The sequence below is a fragment of the Tasmannia lanceolata genome, unplaced genomic scaffold (genome assembly GCF_043159265.1).
Source record: "Tasmannia lanceolata isolate RefF3 unplaced genomic scaffold, GAP_Taslan_0.1 ptg000007l, whole genome shotgun sequence".
Classification (NCBI taxonomy): domain Eukaryota; kingdom Viridiplantae; phylum Streptophyta; class Magnoliopsida; order Canellales; family Winteraceae; genus Tasmannia; species Tasmannia lanceolata.
Genome location: NW_027518684.1, coordinates 16,799,722 through 16,823,050, shown reverse-complemented (window position 1 = coordinate 16,823,050; position 23,329 = coordinate 16,799,722). Strand labels below are relative to the sequence as shown.

At 38.5% G+C, this 23,329-nt stretch overlaps 1 protein-coding gene across 2 annotated transcripts; it reads left to right on the top strand.

Moving 5' to 3' along the window:
* The first annotated feature begins 612 nt into the window (after positions 1-612).
* Positions 613-16,664, top strand: LOC143882123 (mitochondrial fission 1 protein A-like). Of its 2 annotated transcripts, XR_013252115.1 has the most exons (6): positions 613-798; positions 9,594-9,732; positions 9,917-10,038; positions 14,086-14,149; positions 16,205-16,360; positions 16,471-16,664. XR_013252115.1 is itself a non-coding variant. In XM_077385546.1 (5 exons), exons 1-5 carry the CDS (start codon positions 706-708, stop codon positions 16,297-16,299), a joined length of 513 nt encoding a protein of 170 aa, XP_077241661.1. In that variant the 5' UTR covers positions 613-705; the 3' UTR covers positions 16,300-16,664. The 2 variants fall into 2 exon arrangements, 1 of the variants encoding a protein (XP_077241661.1); XM_077385546.1 differs by having other exon boundaries at positions 16,205-16,664.
* The last annotated feature ends 6,665 nt before the right edge of the window (positions 16,665-23,329 follow it).

Below are 23,329 nucleotides of genomic sequence, written 5' to 3'. Positions count from 1 at the left end.
GGTTTAAGAATCTCGGATTTTCCTGTAAAAAATTAGACCCGACCCGAGTGCACCCCTACTTACTTCTATAACGATGGACCCTAAGTCCTTAACCCACTGCATTGCAACATTGCAATTCACACTTACCCTCCCCCTTGCCTTCTATGAAATTTAACAATGTACAATGTGAGTAAGACCTATTAGGACACTCCGATTTGAAATGGATCATGACTGAGACACAAGTAGGATCTGAAGACCACTTCGAATCCGACCCGACCGATAAGGGATTTGAATGGATCATGACTGAGACATAGGTGGATCCTTGATACTCCTACCGGCAACGGACCACTTTTCCTTGCCGTAGATCCATCAATATTAATTGAAAATTTAACCATATAAGGGTATCTTCGTCATTTTGCTCCACTACGATGTTTTCATAATTGCACTAACATATTTTGTCTTTTATTATCTAAACCGCTATCAAAGGTTATTATTATAGTTCTCAAAAAGCTTTCAGAAGACAAATTAAAAGAGAAAAGACAAGCTGAGTTTGTGCAACTATTAAATCTCTCAATATAAGGAGAAACCCACCTCTCTTTTCCCGTATATTCGATTTGGCTCGATCGATCGATCGAAAATAAAAGCTAGAACCCTAGAAGCATAAACCCTAACTCAGTAACTCCTGATCTGTGCCTCTCTCGTTGTTTCTTCATCTTGCATTAAGCCATGGACGCTAAAATGGGCAAGTTCTTCGACTCTATCGGCGCCTTTTTCAACGGCGGAGATCATCTCCCCTGGTGCGATCGTGATGTCATCGCCGTAAGTTCTCCCTGTTAATTTCCCCATATTTTTCTTTGTAATTTTTTCTTTAATGGTTCCTAAAGGATTATAGTAAAAGGAATTAGGGTTTCTGTGTTTTCGTTTCCGATATGATGTTATGACTACTAAATCTCTCGCACTAACAAATATCAGACTAAGAAACTACCAAATCTCCAATGAAATTTCCATTAATATTCGGTGATTGATTACAATTAACCCTAAACTGTGCTTATATGGAGCACTTAGGGTAAGCATGAGAAGATAAGATAAACCTGAGAAAGGATAATCTTTATCTAATCTAGTCCTTGTATGATGGAATGCTTGAAAATCTTCTTAGCCAGTTAGTTACTGTATTTCCATGGTGATCTTGGTGTCAAGAATCAAAATTGACCTCTTTAGGGCCGTGAAAAGTTTACGAAAATCATCGAACAATGGTGTCAGGACTGTGAGATATGCCGATGGAATTTCAGCCCCTGTAGTTGGTACTTGGAATGTTCTGCTAGGGTTTTTCTGAAAGGATCAGCTTTTGAAGAACAATGACCCTATGTGTTTGAGGAAACACATGGATTTTGTGTATGTGTGTCACATTGGACTACACTCATTCACAACATGTAAAAATACGCACGTGCGTGGGATTGAATTGTAATTCAAAGGAAGTTGGTCTCATGTAAGATTTTTTCCAAATACGTTGAAATATATGCAACCTATGTATGATAGTTGATATTGTGTTTAAAAACGCGGATGCAGCGCGGAATGCGTCCGAAGAAAATCCTAGTTGACTTGGTACGACGCGGTCGAGTACTTGGTTGATGTGATCATAATTTGGGAGAGTCAAATGAGTTTTTATTGACTGTGTAGGGCAAAAAGCAAAACACGGCGGCAAAAGGCAGTACACAACCAAGGTTAAAGGGACTTGACTCGGGGGCAGGGACGGAGCCAAGAATTTGGTCTGGGGGGGCGCGCAAAGAATGGTTGTTATAGCACGCATATTGGGGCCCACACTTTTACACTTCAAGTTTCGATAGGTGAGGCCCACCATCACCCCCCCTCACGCATGCATTAGGGAGGAGCCCATAATTTATACCGCATATTTTGAGGCAGTGCAGCCCAGTATTTACACCTCATGTTCTAATGAGTGGGGCCCACTATTTTACATCTATGCATAGCATGGCTCAAGAATGCCAGTGATTTAACAAATTCGAGAGGTTTCTTAATGGGTAACCCATTCTAGATCGGATAGTTAGCATAATACTATGGAGATATTTTATGAGAAGCGGCCTATTTACATTGTGGTCCAGGAAATGAATAGTTTGGATCATCCTAGTGACCTCCCCCTATTGTTTCTGCTTTTGCCTCTTAAATCATACATTCCCTCCCTTAGCCGGTTAGCCTCTATCCAGAGAGAGAGAGAGAGAGAGAGAGAGAGAGAGAGAGAGAGACTTTAGGTGGGCTGTTGAGAGCTACTTATCAGGGGAAAAAGGCTAGCTTTATGAGAAAAACTAGCATTCTTTACAAAGAAAGGCATTAATTACTACGAATTTCAAGGGAGGAAATCCCGAATTTAAAGGGGGCAAAAGTATTAATTACATGAACTCTACGAAATAATCCAAGCTTTATGAGAAATTTTCAAGATTTGAGAGAGGGGCGGGGGGGGGCGCAATTGCCCCCCCTGGCTCCGTCTCTGCTCGGGGGAGTCCAAGATGGCGCGAGCGAGTTTTAAAACTATAGTTGATATACAATGTACTTGACTAGATAAGTCATCCTGTTTAACTCTTTGGCATAGGACATAGGGCACTACATGATACATAGTGACGATTGCCCATGTTGAGACTCATTGTAATGCACTGATTGAAGCTAACGAACTAACTGTGTAATTCTCAATTTATTTTATATTTAAGTACATTTAATTCGAGTGTGTTTGGAGCGCTTAACAAATTCTTGATAATTTAATATTATTACCTGAATAATACTTGATGATCTATCATTCCAAAATAGAATTTCTGTTTTCGTAATATTCTTTCAGAAACTTAATGACGTAATTTTTGCACCACAAAAAAAAAAAAAAAACTACGTATTTTTTGCAAAATTAATATGTTATTGAATTATGAATACCTAATTTTTTAAAATAATTATGTCGCAGGAATTTGTAAAATGGTTTATGTTATTGGCTGATCATATTAAGGAACGTTTTGAATTGGGAAAATTTGGAAATTAATGGAGTATTGGAAAATGACTAAATCACATAATCCGAACTCAATTCAAAATGGGTTTAATAAATATACTTGATTGGGAAATTTTTTTCAGAAAATTGTGCGCGTAATGATTTTTACTGTAATTATCGACTAGAAGTTGGTTAAATTGGTAACTACATTTCTGGTGATGGGATGCCCAATTTACCCACCAAAAATTGGAAAATTACTTGCCAAAATCTAAACTAGGTTTAGGGTTTAAGGGAAGCCTGTACAAGCCAAAGAGATCCCACGCTCTGGCATTTGAGCATAAAATAACAACTTCTGGATTTTATAAATTGGAAGAGAGAGAACCATCGATCTCGACGGTGAACATGGTGTAGATCGACATGGTTGGCAATTCAGATTCATCAGAACCACAATCAAATCTTTGCTCGGCATTGATCTAGGTTCTTTTCTCCATTTTTTCGAACAATATCTGCCTTAGATACATCGGAGAACTGAAACGCAAACTGAAATTCCCGAAACGTATCGGTCGAAATTTCGAGAGGAAATTTTTGAAATTTCGGTTGAAATTTCAATATTATATTATTATTTTACTTCCTTACAGAATTTCAGCAATTTCGGTCGAATTTTTGGGAGAAAAATCCGTTATTTCGATAGCTTCTACTGAATTTCGACCGAAATTTTGGGATTTCGGCTGAAATTTCGGTGTTGGTGAGGCCCAAAATTATAGCCGAAGCCGAAATTTAAAACTTTGCTCAAGATTCAATATTGAGCTAACTTCATCGTAGAAATTATTAATTTTAGAAAGGATCTCAGTTCGCATTCCAAGGATATCACCTGAATTTCTAATAGCATTGTATAATCTTTGGTTAGGGAAGGTTGTCGAGTAGTTCTATCAAATCAAGGTTTTAAATTTCAACCGAAATCCGAAATTTCGGTCAACACTGAAACCGAAACGTTTTGAAACTGAAATTCCTGAAAGGTACCAAATTTCGGTCAAAGTTTCGGAAATTCGGTCGAAATTTCAATATAACAATATTATTTTATTCCTTTATGGAATTTCAGCCAAAATTACAGAAATTTCGACAGAAAAATCCGTTGTGTCGTTAACTTCTACCGAATTTCAAGTGAAATTTCGGGATTTTGGCTGAAATTTTGGTTCCGGTGAATCCCGAAATTATAGCCGAAACCGAAATTTAAAACCTTGTATCAAATTGTGTATGACATTTGCCGTTCTTTTGATTTTTCCTCTTCTTTTGCTTTTCTACTTTTTTTGGAGGCCATCTGGTCCCCTTTGTATTCTTCTTTCATCTTCTAACAAATTCCTTGTTATATTTCAAACAGAAAATAACATGTGGAAATTATTTTAATCTGCTTTTTTAGCATACATGCGATTCATTGTGACCTGATAGTCACGGGTTCGAGTCACGGAAACAGCCTCTCTGCAAAGCAGGGTTAAGACTGCGTACCCTCCCCAGACTTCGCAATGGCGGGAGCCTCGTGCACTGGGCCTCCCCATGCGATTCATGGTGGGCACAAAAAGGGGTTATTAGGTGTTGTCCCTTTTTGTGAGGTCATCCCCTCGGAGTTCTATGAGGGGATGACCTTAGACAAGAGTACCGGAGCTACTTTCATTGCCCTTGTCCCTAAAGTGCATGAAGCTCTAAAGGCATCTAATTTTCGTCCGATCATTTTGGTGGGCTGTTTGTATAAATTATTAGCAATGGTATTGGCGGAGAGAATAAAGATTGTTCTCCCAAAGTATTATCTGATGCTCAGTGTGCCTTTGTTAGCCGGCGACAGATTATGGATTGCTCTCTGATAGCAAACGAAGTGGTGGACTTTATATCTAAATCTGGCGTGGGGGGCTTGGTATGTAAATTAGACATGGAAAAAAGCCTATGATAGGGTGGAAGGGAAATGCCTTGATTATCTGTTAGAGAAGATTGGTTTTGGTTGTAAATGGAGGGGATGGATTAGATGCTGTGTTTCATTTACCTGGTTCTCTATTCTCATAAATGGCTCTCCTAAAGGATTCTTCAAATCCTCCAGGGGCTTCGTCAGGGTGACCCTCTCTCCCCTTTCCTGTTTGTCATAGTTGCCGAGTCTTTGAGCCGCTTGATGGTTAAATTTGCTGACGACACCTGCTATGTGTATCCAAGTTTGCTGATGATAGGTTTTACTTGCCCAATTGCAGCCAGGTTATGAATCTCAAAGCTATTCTTAGATGCTATGAATTGACTACAGGTCAAAGATCTAATTTTAACAAATCAAGAATGTTTGCGGTCAATGTTGATGATTCTTTGGCAAAAATCTTATCTGGCATTATGGGGTGCCCTATGGATAGGTTCCCAACCTCATATCTGGGTTTTCCTTTGAGGATAGGAGGCTGAATAAACTTTCTTGGGATCCCATAGTTGAAAGAATTGCAAAGAGATTGGATATGTGGAAACGGAAACGGAATTTGGTATTTAGGGGTGGCAGACTCACTCTTATAAAGGCGGTTTTGGCTAACATTCCCATTTTTCATTTATCCCTTTTCAAATGTCCTGTTAGTATTGTCAATCGTATTGAAGCTATTGAGAGGAGATTCTTGTGGGGTGGATCTAGTGTAAGAAAGGAATTCCGCTTGTAGCTTGGAAGGATGTGTAAATCCTTAAAAAGTGGTGGTTTGAGTATGAGGAAAATTAAAGAAGTAAATCATTCTCCACTGGGAAAGTGGCTATGGAGGTTTGGGGAGGAACAATCTCAATTATGGGCCAAGGTAATTGTGAGTAAATATGGGGCTCTTCCTGGATCTTGGGAACCTAATGACGTTTATGGCAAAAAACATCTTATTGTGTGGCGTGTCATCATGCGAATGAAACATAGCTTTACTCGGTTCAAAGTATTCCCAGGGGATAGAATTGGCTTATGGCATTCAATCTGGTGTGATTCCTCTCCATTGAAAGATCTTTTTCCTTCTCTATATTTAGCATCATCAGATAAGGTCGCTTTGGTGAAAGACTGCTTTGAAAGAAGGGAAGATTGGGTTATTTGGAAATTGGGATTCAGAAGAAACTTCTTTGATAGAGAACTTCTTGAGGTGGCCAGATTTCTTGAGATTCTTGAAGGTTGCTTTATTTGCCGATCTGGTCAGGACAAGAGGGTGTGGATTTGATCTTTTTTACAACAAACCGGTGCCTTGTTCTGCTTCCCCTATTGAAGCAAAAGTGTGGCGAATTGAAGTCCCTCCAAGGGTTGCTGTGTTTAGCTGGGCTGCTATTTGAGATAGGATTCAAGCAGCGGACTTCCTCAGATAGCGAAATATGATGATAGTGGACCATTGCTCTTTGTGTTTAGAGGCAGGTGAGATAGTCGATCGCATTTTCATTCATTTTAGAGTAGCAAGGGAAGTGTGGAATGGTATTTTTGCCAGGTTTGGGATATCTTCGGTACTTCCTTCCAACTTCTCAGCTCTTCTTGAAAGTTGGCCGTTGGTTCCTTGGAAGAAGAAAGGGAAAGTTCTTTGGTCTATTTGCCTCCTTGCTACTCTCTGGGTTATATGAAAGGAAATGAATGCTAGAGTCTTTGAGGGGTTAGCCAAATCGCCCCATTTTCTTTTCATCCGAGTTATAGCGCTTTCTATAGCTTGGGCAAGAAGTCTTCCTCTTTTTCATTTCATCTCTACATATGATCTGTGGGAAGGTTGGAGGGTAATTTGCTTAGAGGATGAACATAGGGCCTCTGTTGTGCAAAAGTAGCAACCCCCATATGATGGGTGATGGGTGGTGGAAATTAAATTTTGGTGGCTCTAGTATGGGGAATCTTGGTCTTGGTGGCATAAGAGGAGTCCTTAGGGATCACAAGGAAAATGTTTTATGGGCATTTTCAGGGCCAATAGGTTGGGTTGACGCTAGTGAAGCTGGAGTCAGAACTGTTCACCAAGGGATTATTCTACTGGATAAGGATATTCTTGATCGAGTGATTGTGGGAGGCGACTCCTTGAATGTTAACAGGTGGCTTAGAGGCCTTTCGGTTCCCCCTTGGAAGTTTGCTCATCTTTTTGATGAAATCTTTGATAAAATTGAAGGATCATTAGTTATTTTCAATAATGTAAAGACTATGTTGCATGGATTCTTTGCCCCCCCCCCGGGCAACCCCAAAATGCCGAATCCGTGTCGACACGTCTCCGCACGCGAATCGGACATGGATTCGCGTGGGACACACTTGGATTCTTGTCGTAGGTGTGTCCCGCACGAATCCCATTTTTCCGGCGAATCTAACTCATTGCGGTCTCTTTTGAAATGTGAATCATGTATATTTTCCCTTTAAACGTGTTTTTTCCTTTACTTTTTTTTATATGAAAGCACAACTTGTACTCATTAACTTTCTACGAAAGCGTGGTATGTTGCTCATTGACCATTGCCCTCTATGCTTGAATGATGGGGAATCTGTGGGTCATCTTTTCATGCATTGTTCCTTCACTCGTCAGCTATGGAGTCTCATACTTTCGAGGTTTGGTATTGCTTGGGTCTTTCCATCATCTATTCCGAATTTGGTTGATCAATGGGGTTTTGTGCCTTGGAGGAAGAAAGGAAAAATATTATGGAATATTTGTTTGCTTGCGACGTGGTGGGTGATTTGGAAAGAGAGAAACTCTCGAGTTTTTGAAGGGATAGCCAAATCTCCGTATTGGCTTTACATAAAAATCATTGCACTATCAATATCTTGGGCGAGATGTCTTTCGGCTTTCCGTTTTGTATCGGCTTATGACCTTTGGGAGGGGTGGAAGGAAGTTTGTTTTAGTTCGGATAATAGGCCTCGGATTGCTCAACGGTGGGAGACTCCTCCTTGTGGAATGCTTAAAATGAATTTTGATGGTTCGAGTCTTGGAAACCCGGGACCGGCGGGTTGGAGGTGTGTTTCGCAATGATTGTGGTGGAGTTGTGTGGGCTTATTCTGGCCCTCTTGGAATATGTGATGCTTCGGAGGCCGAAATAAAGGCGGCTTATCAAGGTATCAAAAGAATTGATAGAGAGAACATGGACAAAACTATTGTGGAGGGTGATTCACTCAATGTGATTCGGTGGTTAAGTAGGGCGGTGTTGCCTCCATGGAGATTCTATTCTATTTTTGATGAAATAGAGGATTTAATCTCGGGTTCGAGTATTGTGTTTAATCATGTGCGGAGGTCCGCTAATGGAGAGGCGGATGGTTTGGCTAGGGGTGGAGTTAGTCGTTCGGAATTGGAATGGTTTGATTTTCTCCCTCCGTGAGTATTATTTTGTAATTTTTCTTTCTTTTTCTTGTTTCCTGTATTCTCGGGTGTGGTCCATCTCGGTCCCCCCCTGTTCTTTTTATGATATTTTTCACCATTTCAAAAAAAATAAAAATAAAAACCCTAGTGCCTCGACCCTACCCTCGAACATCAACTGCCTCCTCATTCGACTTAATAAAAACTCTAACGCCTCGACCCTCCTGTGGGAGCCGATTGGGTGTCTACACCTCCACCCCCAAAATTTTCATGAATGTTATATATATATATATATATATATATATATATATATATATATATATATATATATATATATATATATATATTAAAATTTTATTTTATTTAAAAATTACTGAATCCACGAATCATACTTTTTGGGGTTTGTCGAATCTGACACATCGAATCCGTGTCGGATCCCGATACACGAATCCGAATCCGAATCCATGCAACATAGTGTAAAGAGATCGGCTAATGGCATGGCAAATGGTTTGGCTAGAGATGGGGTAGATAGGCTTGCTCTTATGTGGTTTGATTTTTTGCCCTCGTAATTTGGGCCTTTTTTTCTCTTGTTCCTTTCTTTCTTTCCCCATGTATCTTTTAGGGTTGACCGTCTTAGTCGTCCTTTCTTTTTTCAATAAAAGTTCTGCTACCGTTCGAAAAAAACAGAAAGGGGTTATTAGGAAACAGCCTAAAATTAAAATCTTCTGGCATTTCAATGGTGAAAGGAGAAAGCAAGTTCATCTCATTTTGAAGAGCAAAAACGGACAATCACTCAATGCCCAGATTGACAAATGTATTTAGTGATCTGGAGTGTTTAGCTGATAGATCATCACAGGGTGGCCAAACAAATCCAAATCCGGTGGAAAAATGGAGATCCCATTTGCAAGATTGATGCGTGAAAATAATCAATGGATTAAAGACACCGGGAACATATTTCTAGAATTTCCTATTTTTTGTAAAGACCAGAAAAAATAACTTAAGCCAACCCTGGTCAATTTTTATTTAGACGGACTTCGCTTGAAGGTATCCCTCTAAATTAATCTTAATCATATTACCTCCTCCTAACTTGTTGAAAGAAAACCTTTTTCTGAGAAATTTTTTTTCCTCAGAAATGTTTTTCATGCAATCCAAACTGGAGCCTAACTTTTCTCTTTGTCCAAAATAATCAAAGCTGTCTGAAAAACCATTCTCCCCTTCTCATCTCCATCAGCTATTTGCTAATTCCACCCTACGAAACCCTCACCATGGTATTAATTGCATTGTCCTAGCATGTGCACAAATGGTATCCTTATTGTAGTGCGTCATTCTCTTGCTCGTGTTCTGAAGTTTACTATTGTTGGCAGGGTTGTGAGAGAGAAGTTGCAGAAGGCGGAAGTGGTGTCTCTGATGAAAATAAAAATGAGAGCATCATGAGGTTATCTTGGGCTCTAGTTCACTCAAGACAACCGGAAGATGTGCAACGTGGGATAGCTATGCTTGAAGGTAAATACTGCCAGCACTAAGAATAATACTTTATTGCTTTTGGTGATTTGTTACATGTTCTGAAATGCCTTTATCCTGTAGAGCTCCTGATGTGAAAAACTGGTTTATATGCTTAATTCTATTTTTCTTCATATCTGTATGAACCGGCACATCTTTTTAACACTGAAAAACTTGGTGTTAGCAGCTTCTTTGGACACTTCTAATAGCCCACTGCAGACTAGAGAGAAGCTTTATCTCCTGGCAGTTGGACATTACAGAGGCGGAGACTATTCAAGGAGTAGGCAGCTTGCAGAAGAATGTTTGCAGGTTTGATCTTTATCTGTGCATAACTTCCATATATAGTTGTTTTGTCTCAATGACAATTTTATTTACGTTCCCAAGGATTGAAATTTCGGCGGCAATTTTCGTATTGGTGGAAGTTTCTTTGAAAATCTTATAATTTCGGCTGAAAATTTTAAATTTCAATTTCGGTCCCAGCCAAAATCCGAAATTTCGTCAAAATTTTGGTATTTCTGCCGAAATTTAAAACCATGTACTTTCCCTCCTGAAGCAATCATGATTCATGACCTATTTAGTTACTTTTTGAAAGGCTTTCATCCCTTCCTGAACCAGTCTTGAACCCTACACCTCATGGCAACAGAGTACTTATTGCCTCTACCACTAGAATATGTAGGAGATTGGTTTGACCTATTTAGTTACTCTCCTTTTTTTCAATGGGTGCACATGTGTCTGTTTTGGGGGGTTGGGAGTGGGTTTTGAGTAGCTTGTGAGCTGGGGATCCTCTGGATCACAAATTCTCAGGACATGGTAATGGAAGTGATCATGTATAACAAGGATTGGCCCAACCCTTGAGGCAAAAGTATTAAAAAATTTTGCACAAATATTGGTGTTATATGTGAGTTTATTTTTGTGAAAATTCAGAGTTGGCTGGGATATAAGAAAATTCCTATATACTAAATAGCTAGTAGGTCAGATCCCTTCTGTACCCATGTCCTTAAGAATTTGGGATGGGTTCCATTGTAAACCTTATCCTAAATAACCAGTAGGTCTATAATTGAAAACACAGGTAAACTTGGAGTTTCCAAGTCTTGTGGAAGGGGGAACAGTGGGGATTAATTCTGTTATACATGTTATCACTCTAGTAGAATCTATGCAAGGATTTTATTTGTAACCATTGTCTTTATTCTTGTCCGGTAAACCTACGCATCCGCATCTTCATTTACTTACTCAAAAATATTACTATTCATCATATGAGTTACATGAACCAAGATATTTTCTTCTTAGAAGTCTCTAATCTTATATGCACAATTAATCCTAGAGCTCCGTTCAGTTGAACCACTTGCCATGAATTTTTGGCAGAAAGCATGTTTTTTCCGTTACAATGCGTTGACTACCAAGAATTCTGTTGCCATGAAAACAGCAAAATGAAAATGACTTGTTGGCCCCATGGCCACCCCATTTTCACCTCCTCCATTCTGTCACTGGTTGTTGATTCCGCTTTGGTCGTTGTTTCGTTTTGGTCGGTGGAACGGAACATTTCGGTGTTTCGTTTCGGAAAAGACATTGCGATGGAATTTTTTTTTAATAGTTATTTTTTTATAAGACAGCTGTGAGGCCAGCCATGCTCTACGGCTCAGAATGTTGGGACCACCAAGAAGCAGCATGTGCATAAGATGAGTGTAGCGGAGATGCGAATGCTTAGATGGATGTACGGCCACACAAGGTTAGATAGAATTAAAAATGAAGACATTCGTAAAAAGGTGGGGGTGGCACCAAGCCACCAATTGAGAAGATGAGAGAGCACCGCTTAAGATGGTCTGGACATATCCAACGTAGGCCTTTGGATGCTCCTGTGAGAAGAGGCGACTCATGCCAAATTGATGGAGTAAAAAGAGGTAGGGGCAGACCGAGTACAACTTGGGTAGAAACAGTGACGAAAGACTTGATAGCTAAGAACATAATAGAGAACATGACCTTGGATAGGATAGAATGGAAGAAAATGATCCACGTAGAAGAACCCAACTAGAGCCAAGATTAGAGCCGGGTAGATTCCTACTTCATGAAATTTTTCTAAAGGATTCATTTAGCCGACCCCAACTAGTTTGGGACAAAGGCTTTGTTGAGTTGAGTTAATTTTTTTTTAAGGAAATCCATCATTTGCAATCCATCATAGCATCAAGGTTGTGAAGATCAAACATTTACTTGAAGAAAAATCACTATCAGCTGAAATACTTATGTTGACCGGTGCCCGAGTAGATAACAAAAATTTTAGAGACCAAATTATAATCAGACGTTTGGGATTTAATAATATTTAGACATGATATAATTTATGAATTTTTAAAATTAGAAAAATACTCCTTCGTTTGGAAGTTAAGATTTTAACCCAGCCAGAAATGACCCAAAAAGGTTGAATTTTGTACAAGAACTAGAAAGTTGAGTTTTTATCCTTTTAGGATTGGGTCTTGAAACTATTTTTAATAAATCCAAATGGGGGTATTCCCCTATTTACATGTAAATACCCAATTATAAGAAGAGGCTAGAAGAAGAGGCAAGAAGAGAAGAGCAAGTTTTTTTTTTTGGGGGGGGGGGGGGGGGGGGTGTCGTCCGCCTTGTTAAGGCGAAACTGAACGAATCATTGGACGAAACAGGCCGAAACATACTGAAACGCCAGATGAAATGGAATATACCCTTGTTCCGTCGTAGTTTTTCGGACGGAATGGAATATATCGGCTGTTTCGACCGAAACGGAATGTTTCAGCCATTTTGACCGAAACGAAATGAAATCAACTAGGATTTCGTCTAAAATCAAGGGATTTCAGCCAGATTTTTGGGTTCAGGAGTTTTGTGCACTTGTCTCCCTTCTCTCTCTCTCTCTCTGCCCCTCTATCCGCTTCTGCTCGCCGCCCCTCTCCTCTTCCTTATCTTGTGTGCTTGAAATAGAGTTCTTTTACAAAAGAAAACATGCGACAACTGACAAATCCGGGGCCAGAGTAGAAGTAGAAGTAGAAGTAGAAGCAGGAGCCGGACTTTGCAAGTTCATGGTGCACGATCTGGTCATTGTTCAAGCCTAAGCCCCGGTGGATGTACAACACTGTCATCATCGATCTGGAGTTTGCTAGTTCATGGTTGAAGCTCTGATCTTTGTTAAAGCCCAAGCCCAACCATTGATGTTCGTTTTCTTTTCTTTTTCTATTCTACTTCTTTTCTAGTGTTTCTGTTTCTCTGATTTGAGAGTTGTTAAAGTATATAAAGATTAAATAGCGCCTTCTCCAACGGCTTAAGCTTTTGGAATTACTGGTGGTTTCACATTGTATCAGAGCAAAAGGTCCTGAGTTCAAACCTCCTTGATAGTAAAAATCCACATGGAATGCCCAAACCCAAAAGAGGGGCCACTTGTGCCACGTGTAAACTAACCCTATAAAGAGGGGCCACACGAGGGGGAGTGTTAAAGTATAAAAGGATTAAATAATGCCTTCTCCAACTGCTTAAGTGTTTGGAGTAACTGGTCGTTTCACAAGAGTAAACATTGAACGTCTGGACTTGGAGAGAGTTGGAAATCCTATCCGTTTTTCTTTTAGTAGATTACTTGTTTTTTTTTTCTCTCTCGTTTGCATTTCTTTCTGGTGGGGTGAAAAGATTCAAATGGATGATGAGAAGAACATGGAGAGAGGTCCAAGAAATGGTAGCATTGAAGAGGTGACTAAACATGGGTTTTCCTTTGCTGATTTTCTGTCCGCTTCAAAGAGAGAACTAAAAGACAACAGAACGAGCGTTGAAGATGACGAGAGAGCTGAATGAAACATGGGTTTTCCTTTGCTGGTTTTTGCTCGGGTTTGGGTTCTTTGTTTGCAATTCTTTTGCTGGTGGAGAAAACCAAATCTTCGTCCTCCGCGCTATCTTCTTTACCTTTCCTCGACAACAAAATGTTCTTTTCTATTTTTTTTTCATTTTCAACTTCTTTTCTTTTACTATGGTCAAAGAAACAACTGGAATTAACTCCAACATAAAATATCGCCCAGTTCACTTTTTACACCCATAGAATTTTGTGCTCCCTTTTGTTTTACTTTGTAACAAACGGGGCCTTTGTTGACTGCAAAAAGTAAGAGAAACACAGGCTGTTATTGATGGCTGGAACCAGTTCTTTAGATAAAGCCATGTGCTGCATCCACCTCCCTGAAATTTGCTGTTTTCTGCCTGACATAGTGACATTTATGAGCAATTCACAATATCAATGTTATTCTCTCAAAAAAAAAAAATTCACAATATCAATGTTTTTAAAATTTCCAAACTCTCAGGCCATTGATCAGTCTATGTATACAAAGGTATTTACCTATTTATGACTTGATTTTGCAGATTGCACCAGATTGGAGGCAGGCCCAGTCACTGAAGAAATTGATTGAAGATAAAATAGCAAAAGGTAATTGATTATGTTTTTCGTCTTGTTTCAAACGTCAATAGTATATTTCCGTGGTGCTTAGCTGCAGCTGGTAATACTACCTGACGGTAGCTGATTTTAGGTAAGTTCTGGTAAAAGAGTTCATAAGGTGATTTAAGCTTTAAACATTAGTTCATAAGGTGATTTAAGCTTTAAAATTTTAAAAAAATTCTAGGTAATTTGGGTTGTCCTTGAAAATTTTACCCTATCAATTTTGGAATTCTCAGCCCAATTTCACCAAATAAAAAAAATTTGAAATCATGCAAAATTTCTTTTGAGAATTATTTTATATCAAGTTCATTGAAATACATCAGTGAAAATAAGTGGGGACCACGTCATCAATGAACCACACTTCAGGAAACACCCCATTTGAATGATCTTAACCCTTCAAATTGTTGCTGATAAAATGGTCAGTTCAAAAATAAGAAAGTCAGAACATTACAATGGCAAGATCAGTGTTGTTCATTGTACGAAATTTTCAATATATGACCCTTCAGATGAGGGCCAGCAGGATGGATGGTTTGGGGGTCACGAACAGATAGAGCCCCCCAACATTTACTTTTTGCTTCTATGGATATGCCCGCGTATGGAGTGATACCACTATCTTAAATAACTCTTTTAGACCCTGTTTGTTTTGGATTTTGACAACCGATTGTGAGTCCAAAACTGATTATTGGACTCAAGATTAAACGTAAAGTGTAGTCCGGTAATCAGTTTTGGACTCACAATCGGTTCTCAAAATCGAAAAATAAACAGGGTCTTAGTGGGATGGCAGTTGATTTTGAGCAGGTGTAGACTTTATGCAATTTTTTTAGTAGCATTTAGTATTTACTGTAAATAGCAAGTATGCTGGTCATTTTCTCTAACTAGAAAGATGATGTGTCTTTCATAGTACTTAGCTGCAGCTACTAACTATGGTTTTAAATTTCGGCCTAAATACAAATTTCAGATTTCGGTTGGGACCGAAACCGAAATATCCAAAATTTGAAATTTCGGAAATTTCGGCCACAAAAATAAACAGGGTCTTAGTGGGATGGCAGTTGATTCTGAGCAGATGTAGACTTTATGCAATTTTTTTTAGTAGCATTTAGTATTCTTTTTTTTGGAATGGCGCAATATATTGAATAAAACGGAACCGAGATGGTCCACCAAATACAGAGGAGCAAAAGAGCATAAGAAAAAGGAAAATACAAATACAATCAAAATAAAATCAGGGTGGAAAATAATCAAACCACTCCAAACACTGCCTATTCGCTCCTGATTTAGCTATTACATCGGCTTCTTCATTAGCTGATCTTCTAACATTATTGAAAGAGATCGAAGAGTCAGCAACCAAATCAGCAATCTCGTCAAACAAGCTTAGAAATCTCCAAGGAGGGGGAGCTAAGCCAGCTAGCCATTTAACAACATTCAAAGAGTCCCCCTCCACTATCACCTTATCCAAACTATTTCTTTCCACATAAAGGATACCAAAGTAAGCTGCTTTCACCTCAGCCTCCGAAGAGTCAGATAATCCATTTGGACCTGAGAAAGCCCACTTTACAACACCTTCATGGGCTCTCAGCAGACCCCCAAAGCCTGAGGATCCAGGGTTTCCGAAGGAGGCTCCATCCACATTTAACTTACAAAATCCCTCAGGGGCCTGGACCCATTTTTGCACTACCTTAGTAGCATTTAGTATATACTGGAAATAGCAAGTATGTTGGTCATTTTCTCTAACTAGAAAGATGATGTGTCTTTCATAGTACTTAGCTGTAGCTACTAACTATGGTTTTAAATTTTGGCCTAAATACGGAAATTTCGGATTTCGGTTGGGAGTTGGGACCGAAACCGAAATAACCAAAATCTGAAATTTCGGTAATTTCGGCAGAAATTTCGGGAAAATGTGATTTTTTAAGTTTTTTCCCAAAATTTCGGCACATTAATGAAATTTGCTTTTTTTTTCCCTACTGAATTTCTTCCGAAATTTTGGTTTCGGATATGTCCGAAACCAAACTGAAATTTAAATACTTGATACTAACATATTGCTGGAAACAGATGGTGTAATTGGGATAGGCATTGCTGCAACCGCTGTAACTGCTGTAGGTCTTCTGGCTGGTGGGATAGTTGCTGCATTGGTGCGTAAGAAATGACGAAGCCCGTCTTGTGAATAATAATACAGATGCCAAATTTCATCCCCTTTTCTTTAAACAGGTCCACCCCTTGAATGCTGTTGCATAGTTTTTTAGCTTTCTTTATCTAGGATTTAAAATTTTCTCATCGTGAAAGATGTTTTAGTAATATGGTTTTCAAACAATACCCAGGTTGGGCTGTTTTGGATGGCTTATTGTGGTTTGTGAAGTGATTGTTAGAGATGCATTTTCTGTACTTCTAAAGCTACCTCACCCGAATGTAATGAGTTTAATGAGCTCTGTGGATCACTTAAACATGTTTTTCACCCTTGGGTGCTCTGTTTTTACTGGCAAGAAATGGATGTGAGAGTATTGCTCTCGGGCAATGGAAATTGTTATTGGAATATTTAGAGGACAAAGACTCTTTAAAATGATCTATAAGCTCAATTTCAATCTGTTAAGCCAAACAAGATGCATCCTAGAATTATTTAGATATTTCAATGAAAAGTACTCTTTAAATTGATGTAGAATCTCAATTTCAGTCTCTTACTCAAGTAAAACAAGATACATCCCGTTCTTATATAGAGTCTACCAATGGAGTTTGATACAGAGTTTTTGTGATCCATACAAAAAAAAATATACTAATAAATTTAGAAAAAATACACAAATTAGAAGAATATGCAAGCCTTTTAGCTTCATTTAATTTCAATCATTGTTTTGGACATTTACCTTTTGAGAAATATACTTGTGAATTAGGTTTAGTTGCTTTAATACTTGACAACTATTCCTGAATTAGGCTTAGTTGCTTCAATACTCGACAACTATTCCTGAATTAGGTTTAGTTGCTTTAATATTCGACGACAATTCCTGTCATATCAGTTTACATGGGGAAGGAATAAAAGCAGTGCGAATTTTCAGGATTAAAGGTTAAATTCTACATAAAATCCCTACTAAATTGAAGGGAGTGCAACTTTAGTAATGTAAGGAGGCGGGACGAGGATGTAGTAAATATGACTAGACAGGAGGTACCTAAGAGGGATATCTTTCGCTAGCTTGGTTCAATTCTTCATAAGGAAGGAGAGATTGAGGAGGATCTTAACCACAGAATAAGATCAGGTTGCTTGAAGTGGAAACTTGCCTCAAGGGTTATGTGCGACTGTAAAATCCCTACCAAGTTGAAGGGAAAGTTTTAGAAGACAGCTGTGAGGCCAGCCATGCTGTACGGCTTAGAATGTTGGGCCACCAAGAAGCAGCATGTGCATAAGATGAGTGTAGTGGAGATGTGAATGCTTAGATGGATGTGCGGCCACACAAGGTTAGATAGAATTAAAAATGAAGACATTCGTAAAAAGGTGGGGGTGGCACCAATTGAGGGGAAGATGAGGGAGCACCGCTTAAGATGGTTTGGACATATCCAATGTAGGCCTTTAGATGCTCCAGTGAGAAGAGGCGACTCTTGCCAAGTTGATGGAGTAAAAAGAGGTAGGGGCAGAAAACAACTTGGGTAGAAACAGTGAGGAAAGACTTGATAGCTAGGAACATAACAAAGAACATGACCTTGGATATGATAGAATGGAAGAAAATGATCCACGTAGAAGAACCCCACCAGAGCCCGGATTAGAGCCAGGTAGATTCCTTTCACCTTCTTCATGAAAATTTTATAAATGATTCATTTAGCCGGCCCCAACTAGTTTGGGACAAAGGCTTTGTTGAGTTGAGTTGAGAGGTTTAACTGTGCGCCGACCCCAACTAGTTTGGGACAAAGGCTTAGTTGAGCTGTGTTGAGTAGACGTTAAAATGTGCATTGAAACTTCGCTGATTCTCTGGAGTAATGGCTTTCTTCAATCATTTTTTTCTAGGGTAGGTTGACTTCTTGAACCCAGAACCTTCATATTTTGGGATATATGTTTAATCTAAAAATGCTTTCGGTGAAAGCAATTTTATACACATTGATATCGTAGTTTCCAACAGATTTGCTGGGACAGAGGAAAGTATCTTCTTAATGAAAAATATTGATAAAAAATATGGGTGATTCATAAAGTTTTTGATTTAAAATCGTGGTGCAACTTGTATCCCATCAACTCTTCACTAGAAGGTAAAATTTATCAAAGGCGATCGACTTGTCACTATGAATGGAGATTCTAAATGATCAATGATTCTATGGGAGTTTCCATGATGTTCCAGATCGTGTGTTAGGATATATTCTGATCAAAGAAGTTTGGCAAGAGTTTGGAAGAATTAAAAGACTCAGATGCTAGCCATGATGCATTAAGTTACCCTTATTAACTAGTGTCTATGTGCCCACAACATAAAATTTTGAATGGTTATTTTGTTAAGGAAGTAGCATGGTTTTATCAGAATATAGGGAGGTTCATGCCAAGAGTTGAAATATTTTTCCTCTATTTTCCAAGATAGAAGCTATTAAATTAAGAACACACTACATTAATGTAACAAAAATTTCCTCAGATCTCATCTGGGTAAATAGGATCATTTGTGATTATGGTATTTGATAATGAACTGTTTTTTTTATTCACAGTACATGTTTGTTTGCATGCACCCTATTCATTGTTCGAACAGCATCCTATTGGCGTTTATTTACGCATGATAATGATTGACGCAACGGGGCACCGTTGCTCTGTGTAAATTGACGGAATGAGGAAGTTTGATAGAGATGATTTGGTTTGAGGGGTTTTTAACCCAAAACTGATGAACACGTATGGTACTGGGTTGTCTAGTTTTGCATGGTGTAATCCAGGAGAACTATTTAGTATGTTACTGGCTCGACCCAACTGAGGGATTGTAATGGTTACTGCAAGGTTATGATTACAACAATGGACCCTATTTCTCTTTTTAGATACCTATTAGGCCGTTTTGGGTTCGATAGATAGATTTTATAATCGAGGAGTATAGAGTAGTTGAGTGGGTCGAACTTTGACAAGTGGGAGGAACAAATCTATATAGTTGTTAGCCGCATGACTTACACTGCATTTTTCAAAGATGAACCTATTAAAGCTATAGTTGAAAACTCACCCCATGTGTATGAGAAGTGGCGGAGCTATCTAATCACATGAGTCTAATGATCTTAAAAAGTATTATTTTGAACGCTATCCAATGTGTGATTACAGATTTGGATAACAAAGTACCCTGTGAAGAATAATTTAGAGGATCTTCAAAAGCACTTGCTAGTAGCCTGACGATGAAAATGATAACCATGAATTATAACGGACAATGGTTTGGAGCAGCACATTATAATTATGAATGACATAGTCTCTCAACTGAAAAAGGATGGACATGGAGATCCATGAGATTTCTTTTGTTCATTTCATTATGATTTCTCTTCCCATATAGTTCAATCCATTCAAGAAAAATTACAACACCTAGAAAGAGAAGTGGCAAATGAGCGAGTTGATTGCCATGCATGTCTAGGAAGAAGAGAGGATGAATGAAATACCAGAGAAAGCTCATTTCACCACCCATGATCCATCGAAGGGATACTTCAAGAAAAAAGAGGGAAGGATTTTAATAAAAGAAATAAATGGAGAACTACAGACATGTCAACCCAGCAGGTTCAGTCGAGTGAGTTAAAGGTTGGCATCGAGTGCTACTGTTGCAAGGAAAGTGAACACATAAAGAAATAATGCTCCAAATACAAGAAATGATTTGACAAGAAAGGTAAACCCAAAACCCTTGTGTGCTACAAATCAAATTTAGTAGATGTTCCTAGAAACACTAGATGGCTGGATACTTATTTAGCTATTCAACTATTTAATGTCGGGGATGGAATAAAGGTTGATGTTGAGGCCATGGGATACTTTGTAGTATTTTGGATACTGCTTTCTTGTTAGATTAAGTACATACTATTTTTATTCCTACTATAATACGAATTTTAGTTTCAAAACTTGCTTCCTATCGATATAAATTTAAGTTGGGGCCATCAATCTCATATGTTGAGTCCTGTATACCATAGGGCAGTCTATATGAGTAAAAATTAGACCCCTCTTATGCTTAGACTTTACTTTCTTTGCATGCTGATGATCTAGTCAAAATATTGATAGTTAACGAAATTGAGTAGATGAGAACTCTTTCAATCTAGAGCATAAATGACTAATGATTGGTTAAGGATAAAGTTCTAGATTTACTTAATATTTTTTAGAGAAAACGGTTCCTACTGCACACTAGCTTAAAATACACTGGGGACCACATTATTTGGGTGATCCAAACCATTCATTTTTAAGGCCCTCACATAGATAGGGTGTCCACAAAAAATCAGATCCATAGGATCATCCTAACCATTCGAACTGTGGAGGCAAAAAATGGACTAATTTGTGAAGGTTTAAAGACATCCATTTTACCTCCACAAATCGTAGGGTTGGGATGCCTCCACTGTTTTTTAACTATAATATTTGCATAGATTGCAAATATTTTTTAATCTATAATATTTGCAAATATTTTTTAACTAAGATAAGGTGTGTCACTAGCTAGGAGTACAAGTCTTTTGAAAGCTATTCCCACTAACATCTATGGACATTTTTTTTACTCTGACGGTTAGCTCGGCCAAAATATTTGATTACCTTTATCAATTAATTTTTATACTACAGCTATATGTATCTTCTTTATGAAAATTCTAACTCCTTGGATATATTTAAAATTTATAAAGATGAAGCCAAAAACTAACTCAACTTGAAGATTAAAACTGTGAGGTCCAATAGAGGCAGGGAGTATTATGCCAAATACTCTGAAGTAAGACACAATATAGGGTCATTCGCCTGATGTCTGTTGAAGAACGTTATCATAGCTTAGTATACAATGTTGGCTATACTTGAGAATATAGGGTCATTCGCCTGATATCTGTTGAAGAACGTTATCATAGCTTAGTATACAATGTCGGCTATACTTGAGAATATTGGTATAACTAAGAGGCAAAATTGTACTCTCATGGATATGGCAAGGAGCATGTTATGAATCTCATCGTTGCTTGAGTTCTTGCGTGATGAAACCTTAAAAACGACAATGCATATTTTGAATCGTGTCCCAAGTAAGGCTGTACTTATGACCCCTTGAGTTGTAAAGAAGTGAAGCTGACATACTTGTTCATATGGAGTTGTTTAGTTGAAGCAACATTTATAACTCGCCAATAAGGAAATTAGACCAAAAAATGATTAGCCAGTTCATTATTTGTTATCTTAAAAGGTCTAAAAGGTTTAGGTACTATTGTCCTACTCGTAATACTTGTATTATCGAGAATAGGAATTCCGAGTTTCTAGAGGATGGCAACCTTAGTGGGAGTGCAAATCCTAGAAAAAAATTTTGTCTGTAGTGATAATCAAGTTATGGTTCCAATACTGGTAATCTAAGAGAGAGAGTGGCACCAATATCCGTTCCTGAGCACATTAGTGCACCAAAACTAAATGGCACATCTGATATGGCACCTGACATTAAAGATGTTTCTGTGAAAACCACTACTGAGCAACATCTACAAAGGTCATAGAGAAAGAAGCTTGGCCATTCTCTATGACTATGTTTGTCTATCAGAATTACTATAATTATGATGAAGAAATGAATATCGATCTCATTTCCTTCAATCAAGTCATAATGAGCAATCAATCTACTTAGTGGTCTGAAGGCATGAATGAAGCATTACTCTTAATAGAAATAACTCATGTTTGGGAACTTGGTGAGTTATCAAAGGAAATCAAGCCAGTTGGATGTAAATGGGTATTCAAAATCAAACGCAACTCCAATGGTGGTATTGAGAGATATAAGGTAAGACTGATTACAAAGGTTTCTCTCCAAAAGAGGGCATATAGTGTAAAGAGAGACTGATTACAATTTTCTCTGTAGTTTCAAAGAATCCTTTTGAAAAATCATGGCATTAGTAGCTCATTTTGACTTGAGTTGTGCGAGATATATGTCAAAACTGCTTTTCTGAATGTTGACATGCATGGATTTCTCTATATGACAAAACCTATGGTTTTTTAGGTTGAAGACAAGGAACATATAATTTGTAGACTCAAAAGGATTACATATGATTTACAGGAGGTCTAATGGCTATAGTACTTAAATTTTTTTTTGAAAAATCTCTTGACTTTAATTTTAAAGAAATTGTTGTAGATAAATGTTTATATCTTAAGGTCAGTGAGACCAAATTCATCTTCCTAGTACTATATGTCATAGTAGATACTAGATGACATACTGCTTGCTAGTAGTAATTTGGGCATGATGTTTGAGACCAAATAATTTCTATATAGGAATTTTGATATGAATGATCTTGGTAAAGCATCCTACATGATAAGAATTGAGATTTGCTTAGATATGACTTTTTTAGAATATAGGTATTCTTAGACAATCGCAGGAATGCTTCATTAGTGATTCTGACTATGCTAGTTGTTGGGACACTAGGAGGCCTATATCGTGATATATTTTTCATGATTGTATGAGGTTTGTTATTGTGGACAAATGCGAAGCAAGGATGATAGCTTCTTCCACTATGGAGGCCAAATTTATAGTATGTTCTAGGCTTCAACTCATGTACTATGGTTGTGAAATGTTATCTCAGGGCTTTAGATTGTTTGTACTGTTAACAAAACACTCAGAATTTATGGAGAAAGAGTGAAACCAAAGATCTTGGGATTGTCTCTGGAAAAAAGCAACAAAAAAAGCTCTCTCCCCAGGGCTTCCGCCTAGGGAGAGAGGCTGTTTCTCCCTCTCGTCTCCCTCTCTCTCTCTCATCCCCTCTCTCTCTCTCGTCTCCCTTTCCCATGCTCTTTTTGGAATCTCGCCCTCTCTTTTCTCCCCATTGCTGTTTTTTTTAGTCTTGCCATCTTTTTCCCGTCTTTCCCATTGTTGGCAAAAGATGAGCCGCAGAGGGCGAATCAGGAACCGTGGAGGCCAGATCTGGAGCATGGATCTTCCGTGGTGGCTAGATCTAGGGCTGTGGAGGTAGGACCTGGGGCCGTGGAGGCTGGATTGGGAGCCGTGGAGGCTGGATTGGGAGCCGTGGAGGCTGGATTGGGAGCCGTGGAGGTTGGATCTGAAGGCATGGAAGCCGTGA

Excerpts from the sequence above, each read along its gene's own strand:
- LOC143882123 (XM_077385546.1), top strand. The coding sequence starts at position 706 with ATGGACGCTAAAATGGGCAAGTTCTTCGACTCTATCGGCGCCTTTTTC. Across the intron at positions 799-9,593 it reads GCGATCGTGATGTCATCGCC|GGTTGTGAGAGAGAAGTTGC; the intron begins GTAAGTTCTCCC and ends TATTGTTGGCAG. Across the intron at positions 14,150-16,204 it reads TGAAGATAAAATAGCAAAAG|ATGGTGTAATTGGGATAGGC; the intron begins GTAATTGATTAT and ends TGCTGGAAACAG.